This window comes from Melanerpes formicivorus, unplaced genomic scaffold, assembly GCF_026170545.1.
Source record: "Melanerpes formicivorus ecotype bairdi unplaced genomic scaffold, bMelFor1.0.p_v2 SCAF_14, whole genome shotgun sequence".
Lineage (NCBI taxonomy): Eukaryota > Metazoa > Chordata > Aves > Piciformes > Picidae > Melanerpes > Melanerpes formicivorus.
In genome coordinates, this window is record NW_027142366.1 from 11,585,104 (window position 1) to 11,612,928 (window position 27,825).

Sequence of the window (27,825 nt, forward strand, 5' to 3'; positions counted from 1 at the left end):
GTCAGTGCTGCAGCCAAGCACCAGCAGGCATCACCCATCATGGCAGGTGGGGGTCAGCTGCCAGCCAGGGGGGTGCCCATGCTGGCATCTCTGCTTCTCCCAAGAACACCTCCCTGCTAGGGGCAGCAGAATGGGGCTGGGGCTGGAGCTGTTGGGGTGGGGGAGGACAGGGGGAGCTGTGGTGCACAGGCACCTTTGGTCACTGCATGGGGGGGTGGGAGGGGTTGGAAAGGACCTCTGGAGCTCACCCAGTCCAACTCCCCTGCTGGGGTTGCTTAGCCTGCAGAAGAGGAGGCTCAGGGGAGACCTTCTTGCTCTCTACAACTCCCTGAAGGGAGGTTGTAGCCAGGTGGGGTTGGTCTCTTCTGCCAGGCAGGCAGCACCAGAACAAGAGGACACAGTCTCAAGCTGTGCCAGGGGAGGTTTAGGCTTGAGGTGAGGAGAAAGTTCTTCACTGAGGGTCTGACTGGTCAGGAGAAGGTCAGGCAAGGAGGACAAGGCTCTGGGTCTGACTGGTCAGGAGAAGGTCAGGCAAGCAGGACAAGGCTCTGGGTCTGACTGGTCAGGAGAAGGTCAGGCAAGCAGGACAAGGCTCTGGGTCTGACTGGTCAGGAGAAGGTCAGGCAAGCAGGACAAGGCTCTGGGTCTGACTGGTCAGGAGAAGGTCAGGCAAGCAGGACAAGGCTCTGGGTCTGACTGGTCAGGAGAAGGTCAGGCAAGCAGAACAAGGCTCTGGGTCTGAGTGGTCAGGAGAAGGTCAGGCAAGCAGGACAAGGCTCTGAGCCTTTTCCAGCCATGCTCCTGCCCTCTGCCAGGCATGGGCTGGAGCTCTAGGGCTGGCTGCATGGAGTTGCTTTTGCAGTCACTGACTTTTCCAACTGCTGTTTGGATCCTGGAAGGTTTCAGCATCCTGGGAAAGGGTGGCAGACATGTCTTTCATGCCAGTGTGAAGGTGTGTGGTGTGGGGGGTCCCTTTGATGAGCATCCATTCTTGCTGTTCTCTCCATGCCTTTAGTGGTACCTGGGCCCTTACAGGCCTGGTGGCAGTCTTGGATGGTCCTTTCACCTGGTTAGAGCTTTGCAGCATTCCTCCAATGGTTTGGAGACCACTCCCTGGCCTCCTGTATCAGCAATGGTGTGGCCAGCAGGACCAGGGCAGGGTCAGCTCCCTCTACTCAGGTGAGGCCACACCTTGAATCTTGGGGTCAGTTTTGGGCCCCTCACTCCAAGGAGGAAACTGAGGGGCTGGAGGAGGCCCAGAGAAGGACAACAAAGCTGGGGAAGGGTCTGGAGAACAGGAGCTGAGGAATGTGGCGGAGCTGGAGCATGGGGTAGAGCTCTCAGGACAGGCTGCTTCAGCTCTCTGGGGGCTGGTGTGGGTCAGGGGGGGCTGGTGTGGGTCAGGGGAGGCTGATGGGATCCATGGGCTGTGTGGATCCAGGAGGGGCTGTGAGGATCCAACCACCCCAGCGATGTGTGGCAGGCAGCTGCCATCCATCATGGCCACACTGGCAGCAGTGGTGCAGGGTGGCAGTGCCATCTCCTGGCATCCACCTTCAGGGATGTGCCAGGGGGTGGGAGATGGGGCTGGAGGAGGCTGCAGGCAGCTGGGCAGTGCCAGGCTCAGCAGTGGCTTCTGCCCTCAGTGTCCCAGGATCCTGCTGGCTGCCCACAGAGAGGCCTCTTGTCACCCATCCTGGCCTCCTCCATCCTGGGGCTGTGTTCTCAGGCCGTGGCAGGAAGCAGGATTGCCTCACCTCTAAAGGCTTTGGCACCCAGATTTTGAGCTCCTAGAAGCTTATGCTTCCCCTGTGACCTGTAAGCATCTCATGAAACATCAGCTGTGCTCCTGTAAAGCCTCTTGTGGCCCCATGCAGAGGTCGGCCTGAAGATGTGACTCTGTGACTCTCTCCATCAGGTGCCAGTGACTGGCAGCTCGTGGGGGTAGGAGGCAGGGTGAGCTCTCCACAGGCATGGCAGCAGCTTGGGGGAGAGCTGAGGCTTGTCTCAGGAAGCTGAGCCCAGAGCAGCTCTGGTGAAGGAGGTTTCTGCCCATGCTGGGTAAGCTGGCAGCTCCTGGTGGTGATGCTGACTGCAGGGGGCCAAGCTGTTCATGCTTGTTCCCAGGGTGAGGTGGGACCATGGGGTGTGAAACACCACCTGCCTGCCCACGCTGCAAAGGGCAGGGAGCCCCAGGGGGTACCAGCCTGATGGCACCAACAAGGACCAGATTCCTCCCTGGCATCCCACCAGCCTTGGCTGGCTCCTGCTGGAGAAGTCTGGTCCCCAGCATCCTGCTGGGCTGGCAGCAGGAGATGCTGTGACATCCCCAGGGCCTGCTTCAGTGGGATGGGCTCAGCTCTGAGACCTCCTGCTGTGCCCAGCACCACTCCTGGGGGTGCTTCCTCCCCCAGGGAGAGTGTGGGGCTGTGGAGGTCTCCCTGCTCTGGGCTGACAGCTCCTCCCTTAGGAGAGCAGAGCACAGCCAGAGACAGCTCCAGCCTGTGTGACCCCAGCTCCAGCCCTCCCAAACCAGCCCCATCTGCCCCTTCTCCTCTTCCCAGTCAGCCCCCACAGGTTGCTGGGAGACCAAGAGGAGGCTTGGTCCATGCTGGGCACAGCAGCTCCCACGCCTCATGGAGGTGCCTGAGGGTGGGCAGGAAGGCTGAGGAAATGCTGGGATGTGATCTGGGAGGCAGGGTCCCTGCTGGCCCGGAGAGCTGTCAGCACTGCTTTCAACAGCACCAGCAAATGACTGCACATAGCAATGGAAGAGTGCCAAAGTGCCAAGGCTGGGGGTTCCATTCTGCTTCCTCTTGATTTGTCCTGAAAGAAAGGCTGCAGTGAGCCACACAGAGCTTTCCACCCCAGGCTGCTGTGAGTGGGAAGGAACCTGTCAAGGTCACCTAATCCACCCCCCCTGCAGGCAGCAGGGACAGCCCCAGCTAGAGCAGGTTGCTCAGAGCCCCCAAACCACCTGACCTGCAGTGGCTGCAGGGATGGGGCAGCTCCCACCTCTCTGGGCAGCCTGGGGGAGGCTCTCACCACCCCCAGTGTCAAGCATTTCTTCTTTCTGCCTGATCCAAATCTCCCTCTTTCAGTTCAAAGCCATTGCACAAAAGCTCTGCTTCTCAGGTACCTTCCCTGCAGGGGATGAGGTGGGACTGGTACCCAGCCTCCCATCAGGGGCTGATGGGGCACAGAGGTCCCCCCTGCTGGCACCACAGCCATGTTCCCACAGCTCTGAAGGAGAAACTCCCTCAGCCTCCCTTTCTGTGCAGCTGGATTCTCTTTTCTTCAGCTGGCTCTGAAAGCCTGGGTTATTTCTGGCCCTTTCTGGAGGTGTGGGTGCAAACAACTCATCTGCTGGCTCCTTCAGAAAGGCAGGGAAATGTTCTGTGCTCTCCAGCTCTGCTGCATAGCTCAGGATGGAGTGGGAGCACCTTGGGAGAGCAGAGGCTCTGCTGGGCTGGGGCTCTGCCAGCCCTCCTACCCCTTGGGCTGCTGAGGGGCTCAGGATCTTCACTGCTGAGCTTGGAGGAGAGGTGGAAAGGGCTTGGACCCAAAGCAAACCTATCTGGTTTCAAGATGAGGGGAAATGGAAGCTGGGACTCAATCTGAAGTGGGAATGTGCTGCCCAGGGAGGTGGTGGAGTCCCCATCCCTGGGAGTGTTTAAAATAAGACTGGCTGAGGCACTTGGTGCCATGGTTTGGCTGATCAGGTGGTGCTGGGTGATAGGTTGGACGTGGTGACCTCAAAGGTCTCTTCCAACCTGGTTGGTTCTGTGAAAGGTCTCTTCCAACCCAAACAATTCTGTGGTTCTTTGGGATGGCCTCAGGTTTGCACCAGGGGAGGTTTAGGTTTGGGCATTAGGAGAAACTTCTTGGCTGAAAGGGCTCTCAAAGACTGGAACAGGCTGCTCAGGGAGGTGGTTGGATGCCCTCCCTGGAGGTGTTTCAGAGAGGCAGAGATGTGGTGCTGAGGGACAGGGGTTAGCCTTAGCAGAGTTAAGAGAGGGTTGGACTCAGTGATCTTCAAGGTCTTCTCCAATGAAAAGCAGCCAATGATTCCAGGATCCAGAGGTGGCTGAGGGGTGGTCTGGGTTTGAGCAGCTGGGGACTTGGTGTGTAGGGGGGTGGTGGGGTTGTGGCTGAGCTGGAAGAGCCATCATGGCACTTCAGACGTGGCCACAACCAGGATATTGGGCTGCTTGGAAGGATCTGGTGGTGCATGTGCCAGCACAGCCACCCATACCTTCTTCTCTGCCCCTCTGGGGTGGCATGGCTGGAGAGTGGCACAGCCTGGCACAGGGAGGAGCAGGCTGAGCTAGCAGGAAGGCTTCTGCTGGAACAGATTTCTGATGGAAATGCCCTGTAGATGTTTTCTGCAGGAATCTCAGTGGGGGGGGGGCAAGGGGGTGGATTTCTGTCAGGGATGGGATGGCAGCGTGGTGAGGGGTGGGTGGCACAGCACCCCCAGCCTGCCAGGGTGGGTTGGGAGTGAGCCCCACCTCAGGGAGGGGGAATTGGGATGGGTTGGAGGTGGAAGCCTGGCTGCTCACCCACCCACATGCCCTTCCAGCAGGTGGCTGAGGGCTGCTTGGGGTGCAGCAAACCTGTGGTGGCCACTTGTTGGATCACAAATGAGCACAGAGGGTGGAGGGGAAGGGGGAAGAGGTTTCTCCAGAGCAAGGAGATCCCTTGGGAGCAGCAGGATCACAGATCAACTTAAAGGTGGTCCTTGTCCAGCTGATGTGTGGGGGGTTCTGTGGCCCAGCTGTGCTGTCCCCATCCTGGCATGGAGCAGGCAGGGGGTCAGTGCTGCAGCCAAGCACCAGCAGGCATCACCCATCATGGCAGGTGGGGGTCAGCTGCCAGCCAGGGGGGTGCCCATGCTGGCATCTCTGCTTCTCCCAAGAACACCTCCCTGCTAGGGGCAGCAGAATGGGGCTGGAGCTGTTGGGGTGGGGGAGGACAGGGGGAGCTGTGGTGCACAGGCACCTTTGGTCACTGCATGGGGAGGTGGGAGGGGTTGGAAAGGACCTCTGGAGCTCACCCAGTCCCACTCCCCTGCTGGGGTTGCTTAGCCTGGAGAAGAGGAGGCTCAGGGGAGACCTTCTTGCTCTCTACAACTCCCTGAAGGGAGGTTGTAGGCAGGTGGGGGTTGGTCTCTTCTGCCAGGCAAGCAGCACCAGAGCAAGAGGACACAGTCTCAAGCTGTGCCAGGGGAGGTTTAGGCTGGAGGTGAGGAGAAAGTTCTTCCCAGAAAGAGGAATTGGCCATTGGAATGTGCTGCCCAGGGAGGTGGTGGAGTCCCCATCCTTGAAAGCGTTCAAGAGGGGATTGGATGTGGCACTTGGAGCCATGGTTTAGCTGTAGGAGGTGTTAGGCATTGGGTAATAGGTTGGACTTGACGATCTCTGAGGTCTTTTCCAACCTGGTTGATTCTGCGGCTCAAGCTGGGCACCCACGGCAGCCTGCACAGCCCGGAGCGAGTTCCGATGGCGGAACACAGCTTCTGGCGGAGGGACGAGGGCTTGTCTCTGCGGCACCAGGCCTGGCGACCCCTGGCCAGAGACGTGGGCAGCTCTCCCAAGGGGGGCTGCGGCGTGCGGGGCGGCGGCGCCCGTGCGCTCGGCGGGGCAGGGGCGGGCCACGGGCAGGGGCCGGCAGCGGCCAGCAGGTGGCAGCAGAGGCCAAGGGCGCGCCGCAGCCGGGGGCTGCTGCTGGCTTCCCGGCGGAGCTGGCAGCGCTCCGCAGTCTGCTGGGCGGCAGGAGGCTGCCTTGGGGGGTTGGCTGATGGTTGTTTGTTGGTTGGTTTGGGCTTGGGTTTTTTCCCTCTCTTTGTGGGCAGGGCCTGGCTCTGCAGGGAGCTGCTGCTTTTATGAATGACAAAAGCTCTGCTGTGCCTGAGCTGCAGGAGCTGCTGCCAGAGGGGAGCACAGAAACTGCAGGGCTCGGGGGCAAACCCTCCCTGTGGCTTTGGCTGGCACCTGGCAACTGCTGGAGCTGTCCCTGTGCCCTGCCACCACTGTCCTCATCCTGCTGCCAGCGAGGGTCAGCATCATGGAATTGTCTGAGCTGGAAGAGACCTTTGAGATCCCCCAGTCCAACCTTCAACCTAACCACCATGGCCACTAGACCATGTCCCAAGGTGCCAGGGCCACACATTCCCTGAACAGCTCCAGGGATGGGGACTCCATCACCTCCCTGGGCAGCCTGTTCCAATCCCTGACCACTCTTGCAGCAAAGAAATGTTTCCCCATCTCCAACCTAACCCTCCCCTGGCACAATTTCAGGCCATTTCCTCTCTTTCTATCACCTGAGACTATTGAGGAGAGACCACCCCCCCACCTGGGTCCAAGCTCCTTTCAAGGAGTTACAGAGAGCACTGAGGTCTCCCCTCAGCCTCCTCTTCTGCAAACAACACACACAGAATCACTGAGGTTGGAAAAGCCCTTTAAGGTCGTGGAGTCCAACCTTTGCCCCAGGACTGCCAGGTCACCACTCAACCATGTCCTCCAGCACTTCATCTACATGGCTTTGAAACCCCCTGAGGGTTCTTTTGCTGTGGTGGGCAGTGGGAGCAGAACTTTCTGCAGTGGGGCTGTGGTGCCAGCCCTGCTTGCTGAGGGGTGGAGGTGAAGGCTTTGGCAGCCAGCTCAAGCTGTCTCTAGGAGCAGGCTGGGAGTGGGTTTTCCTGTAGGCTTTTTCTTTCTTAACATAGAAGTGAGCCCCCAGCTGGCACTGCAGATTTAGCAGAGAACTTTCTGAGCTTTATTTAGCCAGCACATGAATCTTCCCTTCCCATGGAACCCAGCTACCAGCCATCAGCAGAGCCACCACCCCAGGCAGATGGAGGGCTGGGCAGCATCTCCCGTGCCCAGGAGATGTCTTTGGGTCAGGGGGAGCTGTTCTGGAGAGCAGGGGAGCAGAGTCCCTTCGGACCCACCTTGCAGGTGGGGAGCAGACCTGAAGGTGGGCTGTGGTCTGCTCCTTCCCCAGTTTGCTGCTGGTGGGGCACCAGCCCCCTTTGCTTGCTGTGTGTCTCCTCTCCTGCTTGCCACCACCTTGGCTGGCGGCAGAGCTCAGCAGGAGCATGCCTCATGGTGGTAGGACTTGCATGAAGTGGTCTTCAGGGTGGCTTTCCTGGTGGAGACCTGTAAAAGCCCCTTCCCATCCCTGGCAGAGGGACATGATAGACACCTGAGTGCTGCATCCCTCCCTGATCCTCCTGGATCTCTCTGACCCGCTCCTCCAGGGTGCAGCTCTCACTGGAAATGGAGAAAGGGCCTTGCCCTGCTCTTGCAGCTGCTGGGAGCTTGTGGCCATGACCTCCATGGCTGGAAGGAGCTGCCTGAAAAGGCTTCCTGTCCCCTGCTTTGGGCATTGGCTCTCTCTCCCCATGTTCTCCACTGGAGATGTGGGTGTCTGGGGCAAGTGGCTCCTGCCAAGCCTGTCCTGCAGCTGGGGCTGGCTGGGCAAGTCAGAACTGTTGCCTGAATCATTCATGTGAGACACTGGCACAGGCTGCCCAGGGAGGTTGTGGCTGCCCCCTCCCTGGAGGTGTTCAAGGCTAGGCTGGATGAGGCCTTGAGGAAGCTGGGCTGGTGGGAGGTGTCCCTGCCCACAGCAGGGGGTTGGAACTGGAGGAGCTTTAAGGTCCTTTCCAACCCAAGCCATGCTGTGACTCTGTGATTTTGCAGAATGAATTATTCCAGTACCATGCAGCTCCTCTGGCCCTGCATGGTGGAGCAGGTGACACCTTCCTCATGGCAGTGACACAGCCTGTGCCAAGCCCTGGCACACTTGTGTTACACCCACCTGTGCCCCGTGAGTGTGTGCAGGTACCCATGGTGTGTGCAAGGGATTTGGGCACTGCCAGTACTGCCCCCCCCATTCAAAGACACACACCCCCAGAGCCAAGATCCTGGTACTGAGACATCAGTGGAGATGCTGAGATCCTGGAGCATCTCTGTAAGGAGAGGCTGAGAGCCCTGAGGCTGTTGAGCCTGGAGAAGGGCAGCCCCAGGGGGGATCTGATCAATGCTCAGCAAGAGCTGAAGGTCCTCCTGACCCCCATCTCTTTTATCCATGTCCAGTGCCTGGACAGGGGGCAAAGGGTGCAAACTGGAGCCCAGAAGGTTCTACCTGAACAGGAGGAGAAGCTTCTTTGGTGTGAGGGTGCTGGAGCCCTGGAGCAGGCTGCCCTGAGAGCTTGTGGAGTAACCTTCCAACCCCACCTGGCCACTGTGATCCTGGGCAAGCTGCTGTGGGTGCCCCTGCCTGGGCAGGGAGATTGGGCTGGGTGATCTCCAGGGGTCCCTTCCAACCCTTACCAAGGTCCTGTGACACTGAAGCCTCTCCCTGAGCACAGGCTGGAGCCAGGGCAGCTCCTCCTCAGCCCCCAGCTGGGCCTGGCACCCGCAGTGATTTAAGACCAGCTGCTTTAACTTGGGGTTGTCATTTTCTCCCTCATCACTATTAATAGTGGTGTTACTACTTAATGATGCACAGAGCTGTCAGGGGAAGACAGATCTAAAACTACTTTCCATCAAAGGCAGCTGTCAGAGGAGTGCGAGAAGCTGTTGGAGGGGAGCAGCTTCCCCTCAGCTCTAGGTCTCAGCACTGCACTTCCTGGGGGGGGTGGTGGTGGTGGTGGCTCTTTTGCTTTCACCTCATTGTGGGTTTCTGCTTGAGAAGCCAGGGGGTTACTTAAGGTCAAGCAGAAGCATTTGGTTGGGTGTTTTTTTCTGCTGGGTTTTTCAAAGGAAGAGATAAAAAAAGCCCTCTTCCTATGTAATGAAATGTTTTGGGGGCTGCAGGCTGAGATAATGAGGGGAGGTAATCACATCCCAGGCTTCAGGGCAGGGACTGATGGAGTGCCAGGGTCAGGAATGGCCTTTCCTGTTCCTTAAAGAAGTGTAACAATGGCCTGAGAAATGGCAGAGGCTGACTCATCTCCAGAGTCCAGCTCTGGGCCCCTCAGGTTAGGAAAGATGTTGAGGTGCTGGAAGGTGTCCAGAGAAGGGCAACAAAGGTGGGGAGGGGTCTGGAGCACAGCCCTGTGAGGAGAGGCTGAGGGAGCTGGGGTTGCTTAGCCTGGAGAAGAGGAGGCTCAGGGGAGACCTTATTGCTCTCTACAACTACCTGAAGGGAGGTTGTAGGCAGGTGGGGGTTGGTCTCTTCTCCCAGGCAAGCAGCACCAGAACAAGAGGACACAGTCTCAAGCTGTGCCAGGGGAGGTTTGGGCTGGGTGTTAGGAAGAAGTTCTTCACAGAAACAGAGACTGGCCATGGGAATGTGCTGCCCAGGGAGGTGGTGGAGTCCCCATCACTGGAGGTGTTCAAGAAACCTGTGGCCATGGCACTTGGGGACATGGTTTAGTGGCCATGGTGGTGCTGGGTTGGACTGGATGATCTTGGAGATCTTTTTCCAACCAAAATGCCTCTGTGATGCTGTGGAGCCCCAGTGGGCACCCATCTGAGGGATGGTAGCAGATTTAGGAGAGACATCAGGGGCAGGGTTCCCAGGTCCCAGCAGATCTCTGCTGCCTAAAAGAATCTACAGGAGGGCACTGCCCAGGGACCAGAGCCCTTGACACAGGTCCTCTTCCAGACAGCAACAGAGAGCTCTTAGTGCTGATGCCACACCAGTATCCCTGACCCCACCCATGGGCCTCACCCTCCCAGCCTGGAGATCCAACCTGTGCTGGGCATGATGGCATCCACAGCAAGGTCACTGTGAGGTGCTGCTTCTGGGGCTGTCACCAACGAGGTCATTCCTTCCTGTTCTGCCAGAGGGGCAGGAGGTGGCTCTGGCTCCTGTGGCTGCCTCATCTCAGGAGTCTGAAGAGTGTCTAAAGCTGGAATCCCCCCAGCACCTGGCATGGGCAGGAGATGGTTCCCAGCAGCTCTGCCTCCTGAGCAGGGCTGCCAGCTTTGGTGCAGGAGCTGGTTTGGGAATGCAGCTCTGGGTTTCTTCTGTGGAGCTGGGAACTGGGTGATGCTGCAGGAGGCCAGCAGCAGACTGCAGAGCTGGGAGCTTTGATGTGCTTTCCACAACCAGCTGGCTGCCAGCCTGGCCTGAGAAATGCCTCACTAGTGGGCTGGGAGCTGAGGCATTGTTTTGAGTCCTGCTGACTCCCTCAAAGTAGCTTTAGCAGGCTGCCCAGAGAGGTCCTGGAATCTCCTTCTCTGGAGAGCTTCCAACCCCACCTGGCCATGGTGATCCTGGGCAAGCTGCTGTGGGTGCCCTGCTTGGACTGGATGAGCTTCAGAGGTCCCTTCCAACCGTCCCCTGCTGGCATTTGAGGGTTTTAACATCCTGCAGCACTTCACAGCAGCTGGAGTCCTCTGCTCCTTTGGGTTGGGGTGTATGAGGGAAGCTGTAGCCCCAGAGGAGCTCACAGGAGAGCTGCTGGTGGGATCTGGTGACATTTCAAGCAGTGCTGAGTTCTCTCTTCCTGACACAACACAACCCTCCATGCCTGACCCCAGAGCACTGGACCTGGAGAGATGGTGGTGGGCACAATGCTGTGCCAGGGAGGGGTGGGAGGGAAGCCCCCAGCCCTGCAGTGTGAGCAGGAGAAGGTGTGGAAGCACCCATGGGAGATGTGTCTGCTGCCTCCTGAGGGCAGCAGTTTCTGCTCTGGACTTCCTCAGAAGCAGCTTCTCTCCTGATTGTTGCCCTGCTCCCTCATGTGCCATCAGACCTTCCATCTCTGAGATCCTTGTTGCAGCCAGAGGGAAGATCAGCCCTTTGCCCCAGAAGCTAACCCCTCTTTGATTTAATGAGCCTGAGTGGATTCCATTTGTCAGGCACCATCCAATTACCAGCAGCTGAGGTCACCACGGGGCTGCTCTTCCCTCTTCTGCTCCTGGTTCTGCTCCCTGGGGAGCTGCTCCAGCTCCTGGCCCCAGGATGCTGCTGCCCCTCTCCCCATGGGCATCCCCTGGGTTGGTCCCTTGGGCACACAGCAGCTGAGCCTGAAGGGACCTGAAAAGGAAAGCTTGGGGCTGGATCCAGCTCCTCTGCTGCTGCCTGCTGGTTCTGCTCTCCCCTGCTTGGTTGCTCTTTGCACTGTCTGTGGGAAGCTCCATCCCCATGATCCCATTTGGCCCAAAAGGAAGGTGCAGCTGGGTGTAACCTGCTCACCAAGGTGCAAGACCAAGGCACCTGCTAACCAGTGTGACCAGCAGCATGGCTGAGGTGATCCTTCCCTCCAGTCTGCTCTGCTGAGACCCCACTTGGAGCACTGGGTCCAGTTCTGGAGCCCCCAGCATAAGAGGGACCTGGAGCTGCTGGAGTGGGTCCAGAAGAGGGCTGAGGATGATCACAGGCTGGAGCACTTTCCCTATGGGGACTGGCTGAGGGAGCAGGAGTTGTTCAGCCTGGAGAAGAGAAGGCTCCAGGGAGAACTTAGAGCAGCGCTCCTGTACCTGAAGGGGCTCCAGGAGAACTGGGGAGGGGCTTTTGGCAAGGGCTTGGAGTGACAGGATGAGAGGCAGTGGCTCTGAGCTGCAAGAGGGGAGATTGAGACTGGAGCATAGGAAGAAATTATGTAGAGGGTGGAGAGACACTGGGACAGGTTGTTCAGGGAGGCTGTGAATGGCCTCTCCCTGGAGATATCCAAGGCCAGGCTGGATGAGGCCTTGAGCAGCCTGGGCTGGTGGAGGTGTCCCTGCCCATGGCAGGGGGTTGGAACTGGATGAGCTTTGAGGTCCCTTCCAACCCAACCCATTCTAGGATCCTAAGAGGAAACAATGACCTTTGAGGCATTTAAAGCCCAAAGCAGGCACCAGGTGATCCCAGCAGAGAGTGAAACAGTCTCTGGCACTGATCCTTGAGCCTCCCTTGCCCGTTAGGGCTGGAGCTGCTTTGCTTTGGTGCCTGTAGGCTGTTCCTCCTGCAGCGTCTGTGTCTGCTCAGCTTCCATTCCTGTTCTCCTCTCAACCACTATTTTTTGCCCCCCTCCTGGCTCGCAGGGAAGTTGTCAGTTGTTGGCTATTTTTGTAGTTTGACTGCTGAATTTAATGCCTTTCTCTCCTCCCCAGTCAGAGATGCTAAAAACCTCGTCCCTATGGATCCCAATGGCTTGTCAGATCCCTACGTGAAGCTTAAGCTAATCCCTGACCCCAAAAACGAGAGCAAACAGAAGACCAAAACCATCAAGTGCTCCCTGAATCCTGAGTGGAATGAGACATTTAAATTGTGAGTGCCAAGACACCCCAAACCCTGACACCTGTGCACTGCTTTCTCTCCTCCCTAGGAGCTGTGTTTCCCCTGCTGTTAGCTGCTCAGAGACACTGAGCTGATGGAGCTCCAGAACCGCTCTTGGTGGTGACTCAGAGAGACTCAAACCTCTGCCCCTGCCCCCTGGTGAAAGCTGACTGAGGGCAGGAGCTGTGTCTTCTGCCTTTGAAATGGATGTGGTTGGGAAATTGAAGTCCTCAGTGGTCACTGAAGTCCAACCCCTCACTTGGCCTCCACCTTCTGGGGAGCGTGGAGGGGCAGGGGGCTGGAGCAAGGCCTTCCAGAATGAAACCTCCCCTGTGTCCTTTCTCTCTTCCAGCCAACTGAAAGAGGCAGACAAAGACAGGAGGTTGTCTGTGGAGATCTGGGACTGGGATCTGACCAGCAGGAATGACTTCATGGGCTCCTTGTCCTTTGGCATCTCTGAGCTGCAGAAGTCAGGAGTTGATGGATGGTAAGAGCTGGAACAGTTTTCAGGGCGCTGTGGGCAGTGGGGATCTCCTTGTACAGTCTGGAGCCTTTGGGCTGTGGTGGAAGATGCTGGAGCCCTGGTGGAAAATGATGCAAGTTGTGGCAGCCCTGGTGGGAGACAGAATCACCTTGGTTGGAAGAGACCTTCAAGCCCATCAAGTCCAACTGTTCTCTAACTCTTCCATGTTAGGTGCTAGCCTGTGGCCCTAAGGACCACAAGATGTGGCAGCCCAGCACACTGCCCAAGGTGTAAGGTGCCACAGCTCCACTTCTCAGGCTGGTGACCATGGCTGTTGCTGTGGTGGGCTCTGGGGTGTCCCTTGGTGCCAGCACAGCACCTGAGTGCCCAGTGTGGGCTGGCTTTGTGTTCACCTCCTGTGCATCCTCCTGCCCCTCGCAGGGTTGGGAGCTCAGGAGGCTTTTCCGTGCCACTGGCAGGCACAGCCACAGGGATGCTATGTAGGCATCAGGAGAAGGTGGCCATCATCTTCCAGGTGTTTCCCAGCCTTTTCTGGTTGAGTTCCCAATGTGGCTCCATCAGGCAGGCAGGAGAGCTGGCTGGGAGCAGGGAAAGGGCTGGGGCCATGCTTTGAGCGGTGGTTTGTGACAACACAGCTTCTGTGTGAGCCCAAACCCTGCACAGCATTGACCTGCACTGCAAGAGCTGAGCAAACAGCCCAGGCTCTGGCTGTCCCCTCCATGGAAGCTCTTCAGAGCTCACTGAAAGCAGAAGAGGAAGAGAAATTAGCAGCTCAGATGAGACAGTAGGAAGAAATTCTTTCCAGTGAGGGTTGGGAGACACTGGGACAGGTTGCCCAGGGAGGCTGTGGCTGCCCCCTCCCTGGAGGTGTTCAAGGCCAGGCTGGATGAGGCCTTGAGCAAGCTGGGCTGGTGGGAGGTGCCCCTGCCCATGGCAGGGGGCTTGAACTAAATGGTCTTTAAGGTCTCTTCCAACCCAAACCATTCTAGGATGTTGTGACTATCCTGCCCACACAGCACCTGGCTCCACACAGGGCACCCACCACCTGCCCTGGCACTTAGAGGGCAGAGGTGAGAGTGGTCCTGGCAACATCCACCTCATTCTGCCTGGTGTCTGCATCCCCACAGGGAAACCCACCCATGCTGGGGCTGCAGATAGAGTCTGGCCATGCTGACAGTGGCTTGTGGCAGTGAGTGTGTGGCCAGCAGGACCAGGGCAGGGATCATCTCCCAGCACTGGGTACTACTGAGGTCATGCCTTCACTTTTGGACCCATCACTGCAAGAAGGACATTGGGGAGCTGGAGCAGGTCCAGAGAAGGGCAACAGGGCTGGAGAAGGGTTGGGAGAACAGGGCTGGTGAGGAGCAGCTGAGGGAACTGGGGGTGTTCAGCCTGGATAAGAGGAGGAGTGGGGGTTTGGGGTCTTGTAACCTTGGGGAAGGGTGACCTGGGTGGTGGGAGAGCAGAGGCAGAGCTGTGCTCAGAGTGTGAGAGGAGCTCCAGCCTGCCCATGGCCCTGCCTTTCCCTGGTCCTGCATTCTGCCCCAGCATTCTCCCTGTCCCTCTCTCCCCAGGTTTAAGCTGCTGAGCCAGGAGGAGGGGGAGTATTTCAATGTCCCGGTGCCTCCCGAGGGAGAAGAAGGAAATGAGGAGCTGAGGCAGAAATTTGAGGTGAGTTGATGTTTCCTGGGGACTCAGGGGGTTCCTCACTGTCTGCCATGGCCTTAGCAGGGGCTTCTCCCTGACAGCTCTTCCTCCAGCAGCTCAGGGAACACAGAACAGGGTACAGCCTCACTCCTCCCTCTTCCCACTTTGCACCCTCTCCTGGGGGCCTCTGCCCTTGGCTGGTCCTCCCTGAGGCTCTGTGGGACACCACCTCTTGAAGTTGTTCTGTTGCATTTGGCAACCAAAAGTCCCTCTGAAGGTTTGAAGCTTCCCAGCAACGCTTTGGCTGCACACAATAATTAACAGGGACCAGATGGGAAGGGGAAGTTTGTGATGGATCTGCAAGAGGTTGGGTCATGGCCCCATGCCAGGCTGGGGGCTTTCAGCAGGGACCTGGTCACTCCTTGGACCATCCCAGCTGCACACTTCCTCCAGCACAAGCCACATGGAGAGCCAGGAGCAAGAGCAGCCCAAGAATGATAGGCAGCTGGGATGGCTGAGCCAAAGGGCAGCATTTAGCCCACACCTGGAGTCCTGTGTCCAGTTCTGGGCCCCTCAGCTTAGGAAAGATGTTGAGGAGCTGGAAGGGCAACAAAGGTGGGGAGGGATCTGGAGCACAGCCCTGTGAGGAGAGGCTGAGGGAGCTGGGGTTGCTTAGCCTGGAGAAGAGAAGGCTCAGGGGAGACCTTCTTGCTGTCTACAACTCCCTGAAGGGAGGTTGTAGCCAGGTGGGGGTTGGTCTCTTCTCCCAGGCAAGCAGCACCAGAACAAGAGGACACAGTCTCAAGCTGTGCCAGGGGAGGATTAGGCTGGAGGTTAGGAAGAAGTTCTTCCCAGAAAGAGAGATTGGCCATTGGAATGTGCTGCCCAGGGAGGTGGTGGAGTCCCCATCCCTGGAGGTGTTTAGGCAGAGACTGGATGGGGTGCTTGGTGCCATGGTTTAGCTGATTAGATGGTGTTGGGTGATAGGTTGGACTTGATGATCTCAAAGGTCTTTTCCAACCTGGTCTGGTCTATTCTATTCTATTCTATTCTATTCTATTCTATTCTATTTCATTGGGGTTTGCAGAAGGGCAAGTTAAGGCAGAAGGATTTGGTTTCACTAGGAGCTGGAAGTGCAGGGTTCAATTGTTCTGAGAGAAAAAGGCCTGAGGCTGAGCCAGGGGAGGGTTAGGTTGGAGATGGGAAAAAATGTCTTTGCTGCAAGAGTGGTCAGGGATTGGAAGAGGCTGCCCAGGGAGGTGGTGGAGTCCCCATAGAATCAACCAGGCTGGAAGATCATCCAAGATCACCCAGCCCAACCTATCACCCAGCCCTATCCAATCAACTAGGCCATGGCACTAAGTGCCTCATCCAGGCTTTTCCTGGAGATCTCCAGGGGCAGTGACTCCATCAGCTCCCTGGGCAGCCCATTCCTGTCCTCCATCCCTGGAGGTGTTCAGGAAACCTGTGGCCATGGCACCTGGGGACATGGTTGAGTGGCCATGGTGGTGCTGGTTGGACTGGATGGTCTCAGAGGACTTTTCCAAGCCAAACAATTCTCTGTTCTATGCCTTCACACCACAAAAGCACACAGCAGAAGGGACTGAGAGGTCAGCTTGGATGACACAGAAGATGTGTGGCTGCTCATGGAGCTGCCAGGCAGAGCAGGGCCCCTTCTGAAGGTGCTGCTCTTGGCTGAGGTCCTGCTGCTGCAGTGGGCACATCCCAGGCTTGGCAGAAAACCATCCTGAGACAAAAGCAGAGCTTGAAGCCCTGTGCTGCACCCCCTGCCAGGGTCTTTATCAGCCTCTTCCTTGGACAGCTTGATGGATGTGACCATCAGCTGCTGCTGCAGGAATTCAGATGTAGTCAATTAAGGCTGACAAATGGAGCTGGATGGGGAAGGTCAAGAGCTTTCTGTGACAAATGTGGTGAGCAGTGCTTGGCATGCTCCAGCTGCAGACCTCAGTGAGGTGCTGAGATGGTGTGAGCATCAGGAGGGCATCCACAGCAGGTCAGAGGGGGTCTGTGCTCACTGAGGGAGGCACTAGAGACACCCCCCAGCAACAGCAGAAGGCTTCACCTGGGTGATGATGATCTTCACATCTCCCTGACTCTTGGTGTGGGCTCTCTTTTGCAAAGACCTTTCCCCCTTCCAGCCAAGCCCCACGCTGAGCCTGTTCAGTCACTCCTCTTTTCATCTCAGGCAGTTGTAGACAGCAAGAAGGTCTCCCCTGAGCCTCCTCTTCTCCAGGCTAAGCAACCCCAGCTCCCTCAGCCTCTCCTCACAGGGCTGTGCTCCAGACCCCTCCCCAGCTTTGTTGCCCTTCTCTGGACACCTTCCAGCACCTCAACATCTTTCCTAAACTGTTAGCAAAGCCTGGAGACTGCCTTGCCTTCCCCTTGCCTTCCCCTTGCCTTCCCCTTGCCTTCCCCTTGCCTTCCCCTTGCCTTCCCCTTGCCTTCCCCTTGCCTTCCCCTTGCCTTCCCCTTGCCTTCCCCTTGCCTTCCCCTTGCCTTCCCCTTCCCTTCCCCTTCCCCTCCCCTTCCCTCCCCAGCGGTGCGCAGGTGCCGCAGGTGACCTTGCCGGGGTGATTTTGACGGCGTGGAGAACCTCGCCAGAACCAATTAGCAGCAGCAGCAGCAGCAGAGGCTGGGAGATTACTTGGGAGGCTGCTATCTGGAGGAGCTGCTATCTGGAGGAACTGCCATCAGCAGCCAAATTGAGCTGCTGGAAGCGGGTTAATGGAATTTCATGCTAGGCTGAGCCGAGCGCCAGCCCCGCGCTGCCGCAGAGCTCGCCCAGGCAAGGCGGAAGGCGTCGGGAGATGGCTGCTGCAACGCCTGCTCCTGCACATGGCACAGCCCCTGGCCCCAGGAGGAAGGGACCAGCCAGCCAGGAGGGCTGGAGTTGAAAACCTGGCAGGGTTGTGAGGCTCTGTCATGGCCTGATTGTGGTTGCGGCTGCTGGGCGGTGTGGGAGGAGAGCTGCCGGCCAGGCTGGGCTCTTCAGAGGCTTTGTGGCTTCCACCCTCCAGCCTGAACTGGCACAGGAGGGCAGCTCCCTTCAGTGTCAGCCAGCAAGGGAGCTCACAGGATCACTGGATGTCAGGGCTTGGAAGGGACCCAATGAGATCATCGAGTCCAACCCCCCTGCCAGAGCAGGACTATGCAACCCAGCTCAGGTCACAGAGGAACACATCCAGACAGGCCTTGAAAGTCTCCAGAGAAGGAGACTCCACAGCCTCTCTGGGCAGCCTGCTCCAGTGCTCTGTGACCCTTATTGGCCATTGGAATGTGCTGCCCAGGGAGGTGGTGGAGTCACCATCACTGGAGGTGTTTAGGAAGAGCCTGGATGGGGTGCTTGGTGCCATGGTTTAGTTGATCAGATGGTGCTGGGCGATAGGTTGGACTCGATGATCTCAAAGGTCTCTTCCAACCTGGGTATTCTATTCTATTCTATTCTATTCTATTCTATTCTATTCTATTCTATTCTATTCTATTCTATTCTATTCTATTCTATTCTATTCTATTCTATTCTTACAGTAAAGAAGTTCCCCCTTGTGCTGAGGTGGAACCTCCTGTGCTGCAGCTTACATCCACTGCTCCTTGTCCTATCCCGGGGTGCAACGGAGCAGAGCCTGTCGCCTCCCTCCTGACCCCCAGCCCTCTGATATTTATAAACATGTATTAAATCCCCTCCCAGTCTTCTCTGAGGTGGGGCTGGGTGAGCAGCCCTGTGTTCTGCCTCCATAAATTGGGATGTATGGAACCAGAGGATCGTTTGGGGTGGGAAAGGCAGTTTAAGGTCATCGAATCCGGCCGGCGTCCGGCGCTGCCGAGCCTGGTGCTAAACCCTCGGCACCACAGCTCTGTCTCTTTCAGCTGGCCCTGTTCTGCTGAGGTGAGAGAGAGGAACCAGCTTTGAGGGGGGAAAAAACCACCACCACCACCACCAAAGCTTATTTAAAGCTCTGTTGTGCCCCTGGGATGATGCAGAGCATGTTGTGGGGCAGCTCCCTGGGTGTGCATGATGCCGTGTCCTGCTGGCTGCAGGGAGAGGGCTAATGGAGCTGTGGTTCCCCCTTACTAGAACCCAGGAGGTTCCATCTGAACAGGAGGAGAAACTTCCTTGGTGTGAGGGTGCTGGAGCCCTGGAGCAGGCTGCCCAGAGAGGTTGTGGAGTCTCCTTGTCTGGAGAGATTCCAGCCCCACTTGGCCATCGTGATGCTAGGCAAGCTGCTGGGGGTGCTGCTGCATGGGCAGGAGGTTGGACTGGGTGAGCTCCAGGAGTCCCTTCCAACCTCACCATGCTGGGAGGCTGGAATTTTGCTCTCACAGAGATTAACTGGGAAGCAGCTGGTGCCCACCTGTGTCCCACTCACAGAGAAGGTTCCTGTAGCTCAGGATAGGTTTGACAGAATAGAATACAGAATTAACCAGGTTGGAAAAGACCTTTGAGGTCATCAACTCCAACCTAGCACCCAACACCATCTGATCAACTAAACCATGGCACCAAGTGCCACATCCAATCCCCTCCTGAACACCTCCAGGGATGGGGAGTCCACCACCACCTCCCTGGGCAGCACATTCCCATGGCCAATCTCTCTTTCTACTAAGAACTTCTCCCTAACATCCAGCCTAGACCTCCCCTGGCACAGCTTGAGACTGTGTCCTCTTGTTCTGGTGCTGCTTGCCTGGGAGAAGAGACCAACCCCCACCTGGCTACAACCTCCCTTCAGGTAGATGTGGAGAGCAAGAAGGTCTCCCCTGAGCCTCCTCTTCTCCAGGCTAAGCAACCCCAGCTCCCTCAGCCTCTCCTCACAGGGCTGTGCTCCAGACCCCTCCCCAGCTTTGTTGCCCTTCTCTGGACACCTTCCAGCACCTCAACATCTTTCCTAACCTGAGGGGCCCAGAGCTGGACACAGGACTCAAGGTGTGGCCTACCCAGTGCTGACCTGGTGAAGCTGGGGTGTGGGGAGCACCACTTGCTGGTTTCCTCAGCTTTCTCTACCCTGTTCTCAGTAATTGCTTCCCTTTTGTCCTTGCAGAGGGCCAAGATTGGAGCAGGGTCCAAGGCTGCAGATGAGAAGACCACAAATGCCATCTCCAAGTTCGACAACAACGGGAGCCGAGATCGGATGAAGCTTTCGGACTTCAACTTCCTGATGGTGCTGGGCAAAGGCAGCTTTGGGAAGGTGCAGTACAACCTCCTCCTACAGCCTCTCTCCTCTCTGCCTCCAGGCCCTTTGGAGCCTCTCTGAGCTGTGCAGTGTGGGCTGTCCTGGCTCTGGCTGGCAGCTCTGGTGCCCCGGGAATGGGAGCCCAGGGTGGCTCCGTTCTGGGCTGTGGCACAGCTGCTCAGACCATCACCATGAGCAGATGGTCTCTCTTGGGAAGCAGGATGGGTGCTGGGTCTTAAAAGCTCTCTTCTTTTTTTGGTGGGGAGGGAGGGCACCTTCTTGCTGTCTACAACTACCTGAAGGGAGGTTGTAGCCAGGTGGGGGTTGGTCTCTTCTCCCAGGCAACCAGCACCAGGACACAGTCTCAAGCTGTGCCAGGGGAGGTTTAGGCTGGAGGTGAGGAGAAAGTTCTTCCCAGAGAGAGTTGTTGGCCATTGGAATGTGCTGCCCAGGGAGGTGGTGGAGTCCCCATCCCTGGAGGTGTTCAGGAGGGGATTGGCTGTGGCACTTGGTGCCATGGATTAGCAGTCCTGAGGTGTTGGGTGACAGGTTGGGCTTGATGATCTCTGAGGTCTTTTCCAACCTTATTGCTTCTGTGATTTTCCCCTGTGATAATCACCAATGTAAAGGAACATTTTAATTGCCTTTCCAGACTGGTTCTGAGTGGTAAGAGAATTTCATCCTCCTACCACTGATGTGATTTGGAGCCTTTGTTTTTCCTGGGGGCTTGCCAACCTTGTCAGGATTTCCTCTAGGCATTCCAGTGCTCAGGGCAGGCAGGGAGGTATTGCCCCAGCTTGGTGGCTGCTGATGGGCTGGCTGGTCCCACACTGCCCTGACTGGGGAATTGCATTAACTGCAGGGAATCTTGTTCTGCCTTCAGGCCCAGCCCCTGGGAGGGTGGCAGAGGTAAGGAGGGAATGCCAGGGAGTGATTCATAGATTGCTTGAGGTTGGAAGGGATCTTAAAGCTCACCCAGTTCCAACCCCCAGCCGTGGGCAGGGACAACTCCCACCAGCCCAGGTTGCTCAAGGCCTCATCCTGCCTGGCCTTGAGCACCTCCTGGGAGGGGGCATCTGTGACCTCCCTGGCAACCTGTCCCAGTGTCTCCCCCCCCTCACTGGAAGGAATTTCTCACCCATGCTCCCCCATCACTTGGTGACACCCCAGGGAGTGCTGCTCACCTGTCAGCTGGGGAGCACAAGGAGTGAACCCAGCTTCTGCTGCTAGTGCTTGAGCCTGGGGAGTTCCCTGCCTCTCCAGATGGGTGTCTGCTCCCTCTCTGAAGGTGAAGAGCTTGGAGATCTGCCAAAACATCTGTGCCAGGAGGAGGATGAGGCCTTCCTGATGGTCCCCAGTAGCATCAGCCTACTGTTTCCTGTGCCAGTGATGCTGCCATGGGTGGGGGGAGGCTGATCTTCCTCTGTGCTTTGCCCCTTTGCTGTGGGTTGGCAGCCTGGGGCAGCAGGAGTGCCCTGTGCCCATGCTGCTGTCACTCAATCACATTCACACATCCCTGCTTCCATGTGGTTTTCCCTCCCCTCCTCTTCTCTCCTCTCCCTCCTAATCCCTTTCCAGGTCTGTGCCTGGCAGCTGGCAGTGCTGTTGGTTGTGGTTTCCCCCACCTCTTTTCTCTTTTAATTTGGGCAACATTAGCAAAGCCTTCAGTGGGGCTGGTGGCTTATGTAAGGGATGTGTGACAGAAACTGTCCCTGGAACAGAATGTTATAAATATGCTAATTGGTGCTGATTAAAGCAGCACGTTGGCTTCTGTGGCTAGATGCAGCCTCACCCTCACGTGTGCCTGCGCCTGGCAGCGCTCCCCCAGCTCCCTCCTGCAGCCCTGGCATCCCTCTGCCTGTCCCCTGACGTGGGGACACCAAGGTGGCACAGTGACAGCTCCCTCCTGCAGCCCTGGCATCCCTCTGCCTGTCCCCTGACGTGGGGACACCAAGGTGGCACAGTGACAGCTCCCTTCTGCAGCCCTGGCATCCCTCTGCCTGTCCCCTGACGTGGGGACACCAAGGTGGCACAGTGACAGCTCCCTCCTGCAGCCCTGGCATCCTTCTGCCTGTCCCCTGACGTGGGGACACCAAGGTGGCACAGTGACAGCTCCCTCCTGCAGCCCTGGCATCCCTCTGCCTGTCCATGGGGACACCAAGGTGGCACAGTGACAGCTCCCTCCTGCAGCTCTGGCATCCCTCTGCCTGTCCCCTGACGTGGGGACACCAAGGTGGCACAGTGACAGCTCCCTCCTGCAGCCCTGGCATCCTTCTGCCTGTCCCCTGACGTGGGGACACCAAGGTGGCACAGTGACAGCTCCCTCCTGCAGCCCTGGCATCCCTCTGCCTGTCCCCTGATGTGGGGACACCAAGGTGGCACAGTGACAGCTCCCTCCTGCAGCCCTGGCATCCCTCTGCCTGTCCATGGGGACACCAAGGTGGCACAGTGACAGCTCCCTCCTGCAGCCCTGGCATCCTTCTGCCTGTCCCCTGACGTGGGGACACCAAGGTGGCACAGTGACAGCTCCCTCCTGCAGCCCTGGCATCCCTCTGCCTGTCCCCTGATGTGGGGACACCAAGGTGGCACAGTGACAGCTCCCTCCTGCAGCCCTGGCATCCCTCTGCCTGTCCATGGGGACACCAAGGTGGCACAGTGACAGCTCCCTCCTGCAGCCCTGGCATCCCTCTGCCTGTCCATGGGGACACCAAGGTGGCACAGTGACAGCTCCCTCCTGCAGCCCTGGCATCCCTCTGCCTGTCCATGGGGACACCAAGGTGGCACAGGGACAGCTCCCTCCTGCAGCCCTGGCATCCCTCTGCCTGTCCATGGGGACACCAAGGTGGCACAGGGACAGCTCCCTCCTGCAGCCCTGGCATCCCTCTGCCTGTCCATGGGGACACCACAGTGGCACAGGCACAAGCAAGGTGGCACAGTGCCAGCAAGGTGGCACAGCAGAAGGTGCCTGACTGTGGGGCCTTGCTGCAGGAGGTGCTGTGCTACCTGCTTGCTTTGCACCTGCATGAAGGTGCCAGCTGGTTGAGAGGAGCTGGGCAGAGGGGCACAGATCCCTGGGGAGAGGAACCCAGCTACCAGGCTGACTCCTGGCACATGCCCAGCCCTTGGAGTGTGGAGCAGCTGGGCATGGCCACAGCACTGACAGCCTTCTCCAGGGCTGGCACCACTGCTCTGCTGTGTGCTGCCAGCATCCCTCCTCCCAGGCCCTGCTGCTGGTCCCAGCAGGCTGTGAGAGCTGTTGGGAGGATAAACAGCCTGGGTCAGGGCATTGTCTCAGGCAGGAGCCTCTCAACCCTTTGGCTTCAGCAGCTCAGGTTTGCTGCTTGTGCTGTTTTCCAGCACTTCCTGGCAGTGCTGGGCTCCTGGTGGGACTTGATGATCTTGAAGGTCTTCCAACCAAAACTATTCTGTGATTAGGGCTCTGAAAATGCTGAGGGGCCTGGAGCAGCTCTGTGAGCAGCAAAGGCTGAGAGCCCTGGGGCTGTGGAGCCTGAAGAGCAGCCCCTGAGGGGATCTGATCAATGCTCAGCAACAGCTAAAGGCTGGGGGTCAAGAGGCTGGGGCCAGGCTCTTGTCAGGGGTGCCCAGGGACAGGACAAGGGGCAGCAGGCACAAACTGGAACCCAGGAGGTTCCATCTCAACAGGAGGAGAAACTTCCTTGGTGTGAGGGTGCTAGAGCCCTGGAGCAGGCTGCCCAGAGAGGTTGTGGAGTCTCCTTGTCTGGAGAGCTTCCAATCCCTCCTGGCCACTGTGATCCTGGGCAGGCTGCTGTGGGTGCCCTGCTGGGGCAGGGGAGTTGGAGTGGGTGATGTCCAGAGGTCCCTTCCAACCCCAGCATGCTGGGATGCTGGGATTCTGTGGCTCTCCAGGGGCAGGAGCACCTCGGTGTCAGCCTCATGGGGTGTGATGAACTCGCTCTCTGCCCTCACCAGCAGAGTACCTCCAGGTCTCTGCTGGAGCATTCCCAAAGAAATGCTCTGGATTACAGGAATCAAACCATTTAAATATCAGCCTTTTCTGCACCAAACCATTAAAAAAGGAATGCAGTCTGCCTTCCAGAGAGCCAGCTGGCAGATGGAGTCCCACGGAGCCAGGCAGCAAGGTTTAGGGGGGTGGAGAAGTTCTCTGATTTGGAAAGCAGCTCAGAAGCTGCAGCTTTGCACGGTTCTGCCTCAACATCTTCAGCCCAAGGGCACTCAGGGAGGCCCTCAGGGTTCCTTGAAGGTCCTGAGTGTCCCATCAGAGCCCCCTGGAGCTGTGCCTGGTGGCATGGGGAGGGAGATGTTCTGCCTGGGGAAGGCAGCAGTTGGCACAGCCCACCCTGGGCTGGCTCTGCTGTAACATAAGGAGAAGAGGTGCAGTAGTGTGGTCTGCTCAGGCCTTTGCAGCCCATCTGGCTGTCAGCTGTCAGCCTTGGAGGAGTTGGTGGGGCTGATTCTCTTGCCTCTGCTGTTCTGGATTGCAGAGCAATGTGAGACAATTCTCATGCCCTGTGATGATGATCTGCAAGCTGTGGAAGGCTTCCCTCCCCTCTCTGGGTATGCAACGTGGCAGAAGGGCTGGCAGCTGGCACACATGGGCAGGGACTTGGTCCCTTGACTCTCCTCTCTTAAGAAGAGAAGCTGAGAGACCCAGAGCTTGTTCAGCTTGGAAAAAGCCACAGAATTCACATGCCCAGGGAGCAGAGCACAACTCAGAATCCCAGCATGCTGGGGGCTGGAGGGGATCTGTGGACATCACCCACTCCACCCTTCTCCTAAAGCAGGGCACCCACAGCAGCTTGCCCAGGATCACAATGGCCAGGTGGGGCTGGGAACTCTCCACACAAGGAGACTCCACAACCTGTGCTCTGGTTCCTGGGCAGCCTGTTCCAGGGCTCCAGCACCCTCACACCAGAGAAGCTTCCCCTCCTGTTCAGATGGAACCTCCTGGGCTCCAGTTTGTGCCTGTTGCCCCTTGTCCTGTCCCTGGGCACCACTGACAAGAGCCTGGCCCCAGCCTCTTGCCCCCCAGCCTTTAGCTGTTGCTGAGCATTGATCAGATCCCCTCTGGGGCTGCTCTTCTCCAGGCTCAGGGGCCTCTTTCTCCACCACCTTCCAGTGGCCAAAGCCTCTCTGCTTTTAGCACTTCCCAGTCAGCCTCATTCCTTAGCACCTCTGCTTGGTGACTCTCTGGATCTCAACTCCTGTAAAAGCAGTGAGGAGAAATGGGGGCAATGACCTGAAATGGCTCAGAGTCATCAGGGGGGGCAGAGCTGCAGGCTCCACACAAAGCCTGCCTCAGAAGTCCTCTGTGAGACCCACTGGTGTCTCCTCTGCCAGGCTGCCAAGCTCTGAACTGCTCCTCAGTTCCACCCTGTGGATGTTGGCTCCTTTTAATTTGCTTCCCACCCCCCCCCCCCCCCCCAGCTGCTGCTCCTGTCGTGGCTGGGGGATTCCTGCAGCCTCTTTCAGATAAACAGGAATTCATTTCCAGAGAAGGGGTGTGAGGAGGGGAAGTGGGAAGCAAAGGTGCTTTCAGAGCCCATTTCTTTTGCCAGCAGCCTGAGGGGCAGCTCTTGCTGCTGGAGCATGGTGGTGGGGCTGGGGATCCCCACTGGGGCCCATGGGATTAGCAAGGGAGGTTTGCAGAAGCAGCACAGCCCAGGTGTTGTGATAAACCAGCCTGCAGCTGGGTGAAGCTGGTTTGAAATGGGGGTGAGATGGACTCCCCTGGGTGAGAGCAGCTTTGGGTGGGTGATGGAGCAGCAAGGAGCTGGGCTTTTGATCAGTGTGTGTTGGGGGTGTGAAGCAGGGGAAAGCTGGCTGCTGCTTGCATGGCAGTGCCTAGCTACTGGCTCTCTGCCACTTCATCATTGGATGGGCTCTCTGCTCAAGCTCCTGCTGCTTCCCTCCAGTGCTGTTTGCACCCTGAGGGTGCCAAAGCAGAGCTTGACCCTTAGGTCAGGAGATCTGTGGCTCAGAGATCCTTGGGCTGTGCTCCTCGAGGTGATGCTGTGGCCAGGAAGGAGATGTGGTACTTGTTAGACTCGAGGCTCCTGCACCCTCCTGGGAATACCACTGGCAGCTTTCTGCACCACAGATGTCCCTTCAGGGTTCTGCTGGGAGCCCTGGGAGGATGAGCAAGCTGTGACTTTGAACTGCTGGCCATGGAGCAATGCAGATCCCTGTGCTCTCCTCCTGCAGGTGATGCTGGCTGAGAGGAAGGGCACGGATGAGCTGTATGCTGTGAAGATCCTGAAGAAGGATGTTGTCATCCAGGATGATGATGTGGAGTGCACCATGGTGGAGAAACGTGTCCTGGCTCTCTCTGGGAAGCCTCCCTTCCTGACCCAGCTCCACTCCTGCTTTCAGACCATGGTGAGTGCTGGTGCCACACCTGACCCTGGGCAGAGGGCAGCTGCTGGGTGGGCCCTGAACGTTGAGCAAGGAGAGCCTGAGGCATTGCAAAGTGGATCTCAGGCACTTGGCTTCAGTGCTGAGTTTGTGACCTCTCCTCTTCCAGGGCCCCAGTGGCACCAATTATGCAGGACCAGTGTCTCTTGGGGTGGCTGCAGGGTAGCCCAGGAGCACTGTGGATGGAGCTGCAGCACCTGCTGCTCTGGTCACACATTTTAGCTTCTCTGATGATTCACAGCTTCACAGTTTGCATTGGGTTGGAAGGGACCCTCGGGGAGCAGGGTTTAGGTTGGACATCAGGAGGAAGATCTGCACAGTGAGGTGGTGAGACACTGGAGCAGGCTGCCCAGGGAGGTGGTTTGAGGCCCTGTCCCTGGAGACATTCAAGATCAGACTCAATGTGGCCCTGGGCAGCCTGATCCAGTTGGAGGTGTCCCTGCTGAGTGCAGGGGGTGCAGGCACCATGACCTTTGAGGGTCCTTTCCAGTGTGATCCTTTCTGTGAGTCTGTGATGCTGTAACAGGAGGGTGGTGTTGGAAGGAGCCCCAGGAGCTGCCCAAGGAGAGAGCTGTGGTGCCAGCTCCATGCAGGGCTCTGCAGAGGACTTTTCCATGCTCAGACCCTGCAGCCCAGAGCCAGGACAGCTCTGCATGCCCATCCCTGTCTCACAGCCTGCCTAGCCATCTGCCTGCTTTATTCATCACAGTTTTTTCCCCTCCCAAGCATTCTCTTCTCTGCCCAAATGAGGAAAGCTCAGCTCCTGCTTTTGGAGCTCAGCTGGCTGCTTCAAGAGACCATCTCCTCAACCTCCTTCCTCCCTGCAGCCAAGGGATATATTTAGGCAGCAGCTGCACAGAGCTGCTTTGCTCCCCAGTGGCTGTCAGGGTGACTGGTGTGGTGGTGACTGCAGAAGGTGACTTGCTGGGCCCCATGCCTCCTGCTGAGCTGCACTGGTGCCTTGGCAGAGGCAGTCACAGAGGGGTTTGCTCTGAAGCTCCTAACCAGCTGAGAAGCCAGAAATCTCCCCTCCATCCCATCAGCAACACATTGCAGATGGCCTCACTGCCTCCTCAGTGCCACACTGGATTCTCCTGAGGTCACCCTGCTGTCAGGGTGACCTGTGCATGGCCAGGCTGTGCTGCTCCTGGGCTGGAGGAGCTGAGGACCCCAGATGCTCCCTAGCCCTTACTATGGTAACACATCTGCACATCTTCTGGGCTCCTTGGCCTTGCTGTCTTGAAAGCAGGGGAAGTTTAGTGATAAACCCCCCGGGCAGGTTGGAGGTGAGGAACAATTTCTTTGCTGCCAGAGTGGTCAAGGATTGGCACAGGCTGCCCAGGGAGGTGGTGGAGTCCCCATCCCTGGAGGTGTTCAAGCAATGTGTGGCCATGGCACTTGGGGACAGGGTTTGATGGCCATGGTGGTGCTGGGTTGAAGGTTGGACTTCATGTTCTTGGATCTTCTCCAACTGAAAGGATTTAATGATTGACTTAAGCAGGAAATGAGGGGCAATGTCATGAATTATTCCAGAACACTGCAGAGCTGAAGCTCTGGCAGGGCTCCAACCTTTGTGTTTTCCCTTCTGTGCTCCAGGGCTTGGGCAAGCCCAGGGATATCTTTTGGGTTCCTGGGATGTTTTGGGTTCCTGGGACGTTTTAGATTGCAGGGATGAGCCAGCAGTGTGCCCAGGTGGCCAAGAAGGCCAATGGCATCCTGGCCTGAATCAGGAACAGTGTGGCCAGCAGGAGCAGGGAGGTCATTCTGCCCCTGTGCTCAGCACTGGTTAGGCCACACCTTGAGTTCTGTGTCCAGTTCTGGGCCCCTCAGGTTAGGAAGGATGTTGAGGTGCTGGAAGGTGTCCAGAGAAGAGCA

General features: G+C 57.6%; 1 protein-coding gene across 2 annotated transcripts in view; it reads left to right on the forward strand.

Moving 5' to 3' along the window:
• The window catches only part of PRKCB (protein kinase C beta), a 128,286-nt gene that overhangs the window by 77,544 nt on the left and 22,917 nt on the right, over positions 1 to 27,825 (forward strand). For both annotated transcript variants that reach the window (XM_068147029.1, XM_068147028.1), the window contains exons 6-10: positions 12,057 to 12,213; positions 12,575 to 12,709; positions 14,281 to 14,377; positions 19,405 to 19,551; positions 25,741 to 25,914. In XM_068147029.1, coding sequence (XP_068003130.1) covers positions 12,057 to 12,213; positions 12,575 to 12,709; positions 14,281 to 14,377; positions 19,405 to 19,551; positions 25,741 to 25,914 — 710 coding nt within the window. The remainder of the gene's footprint in view (positions 1 to 12,056; positions 12,214 to 12,574; positions 12,710 to 14,280; positions 14,378 to 19,404; positions 19,552 to 25,740; positions 25,915 to 27,825) is intronic.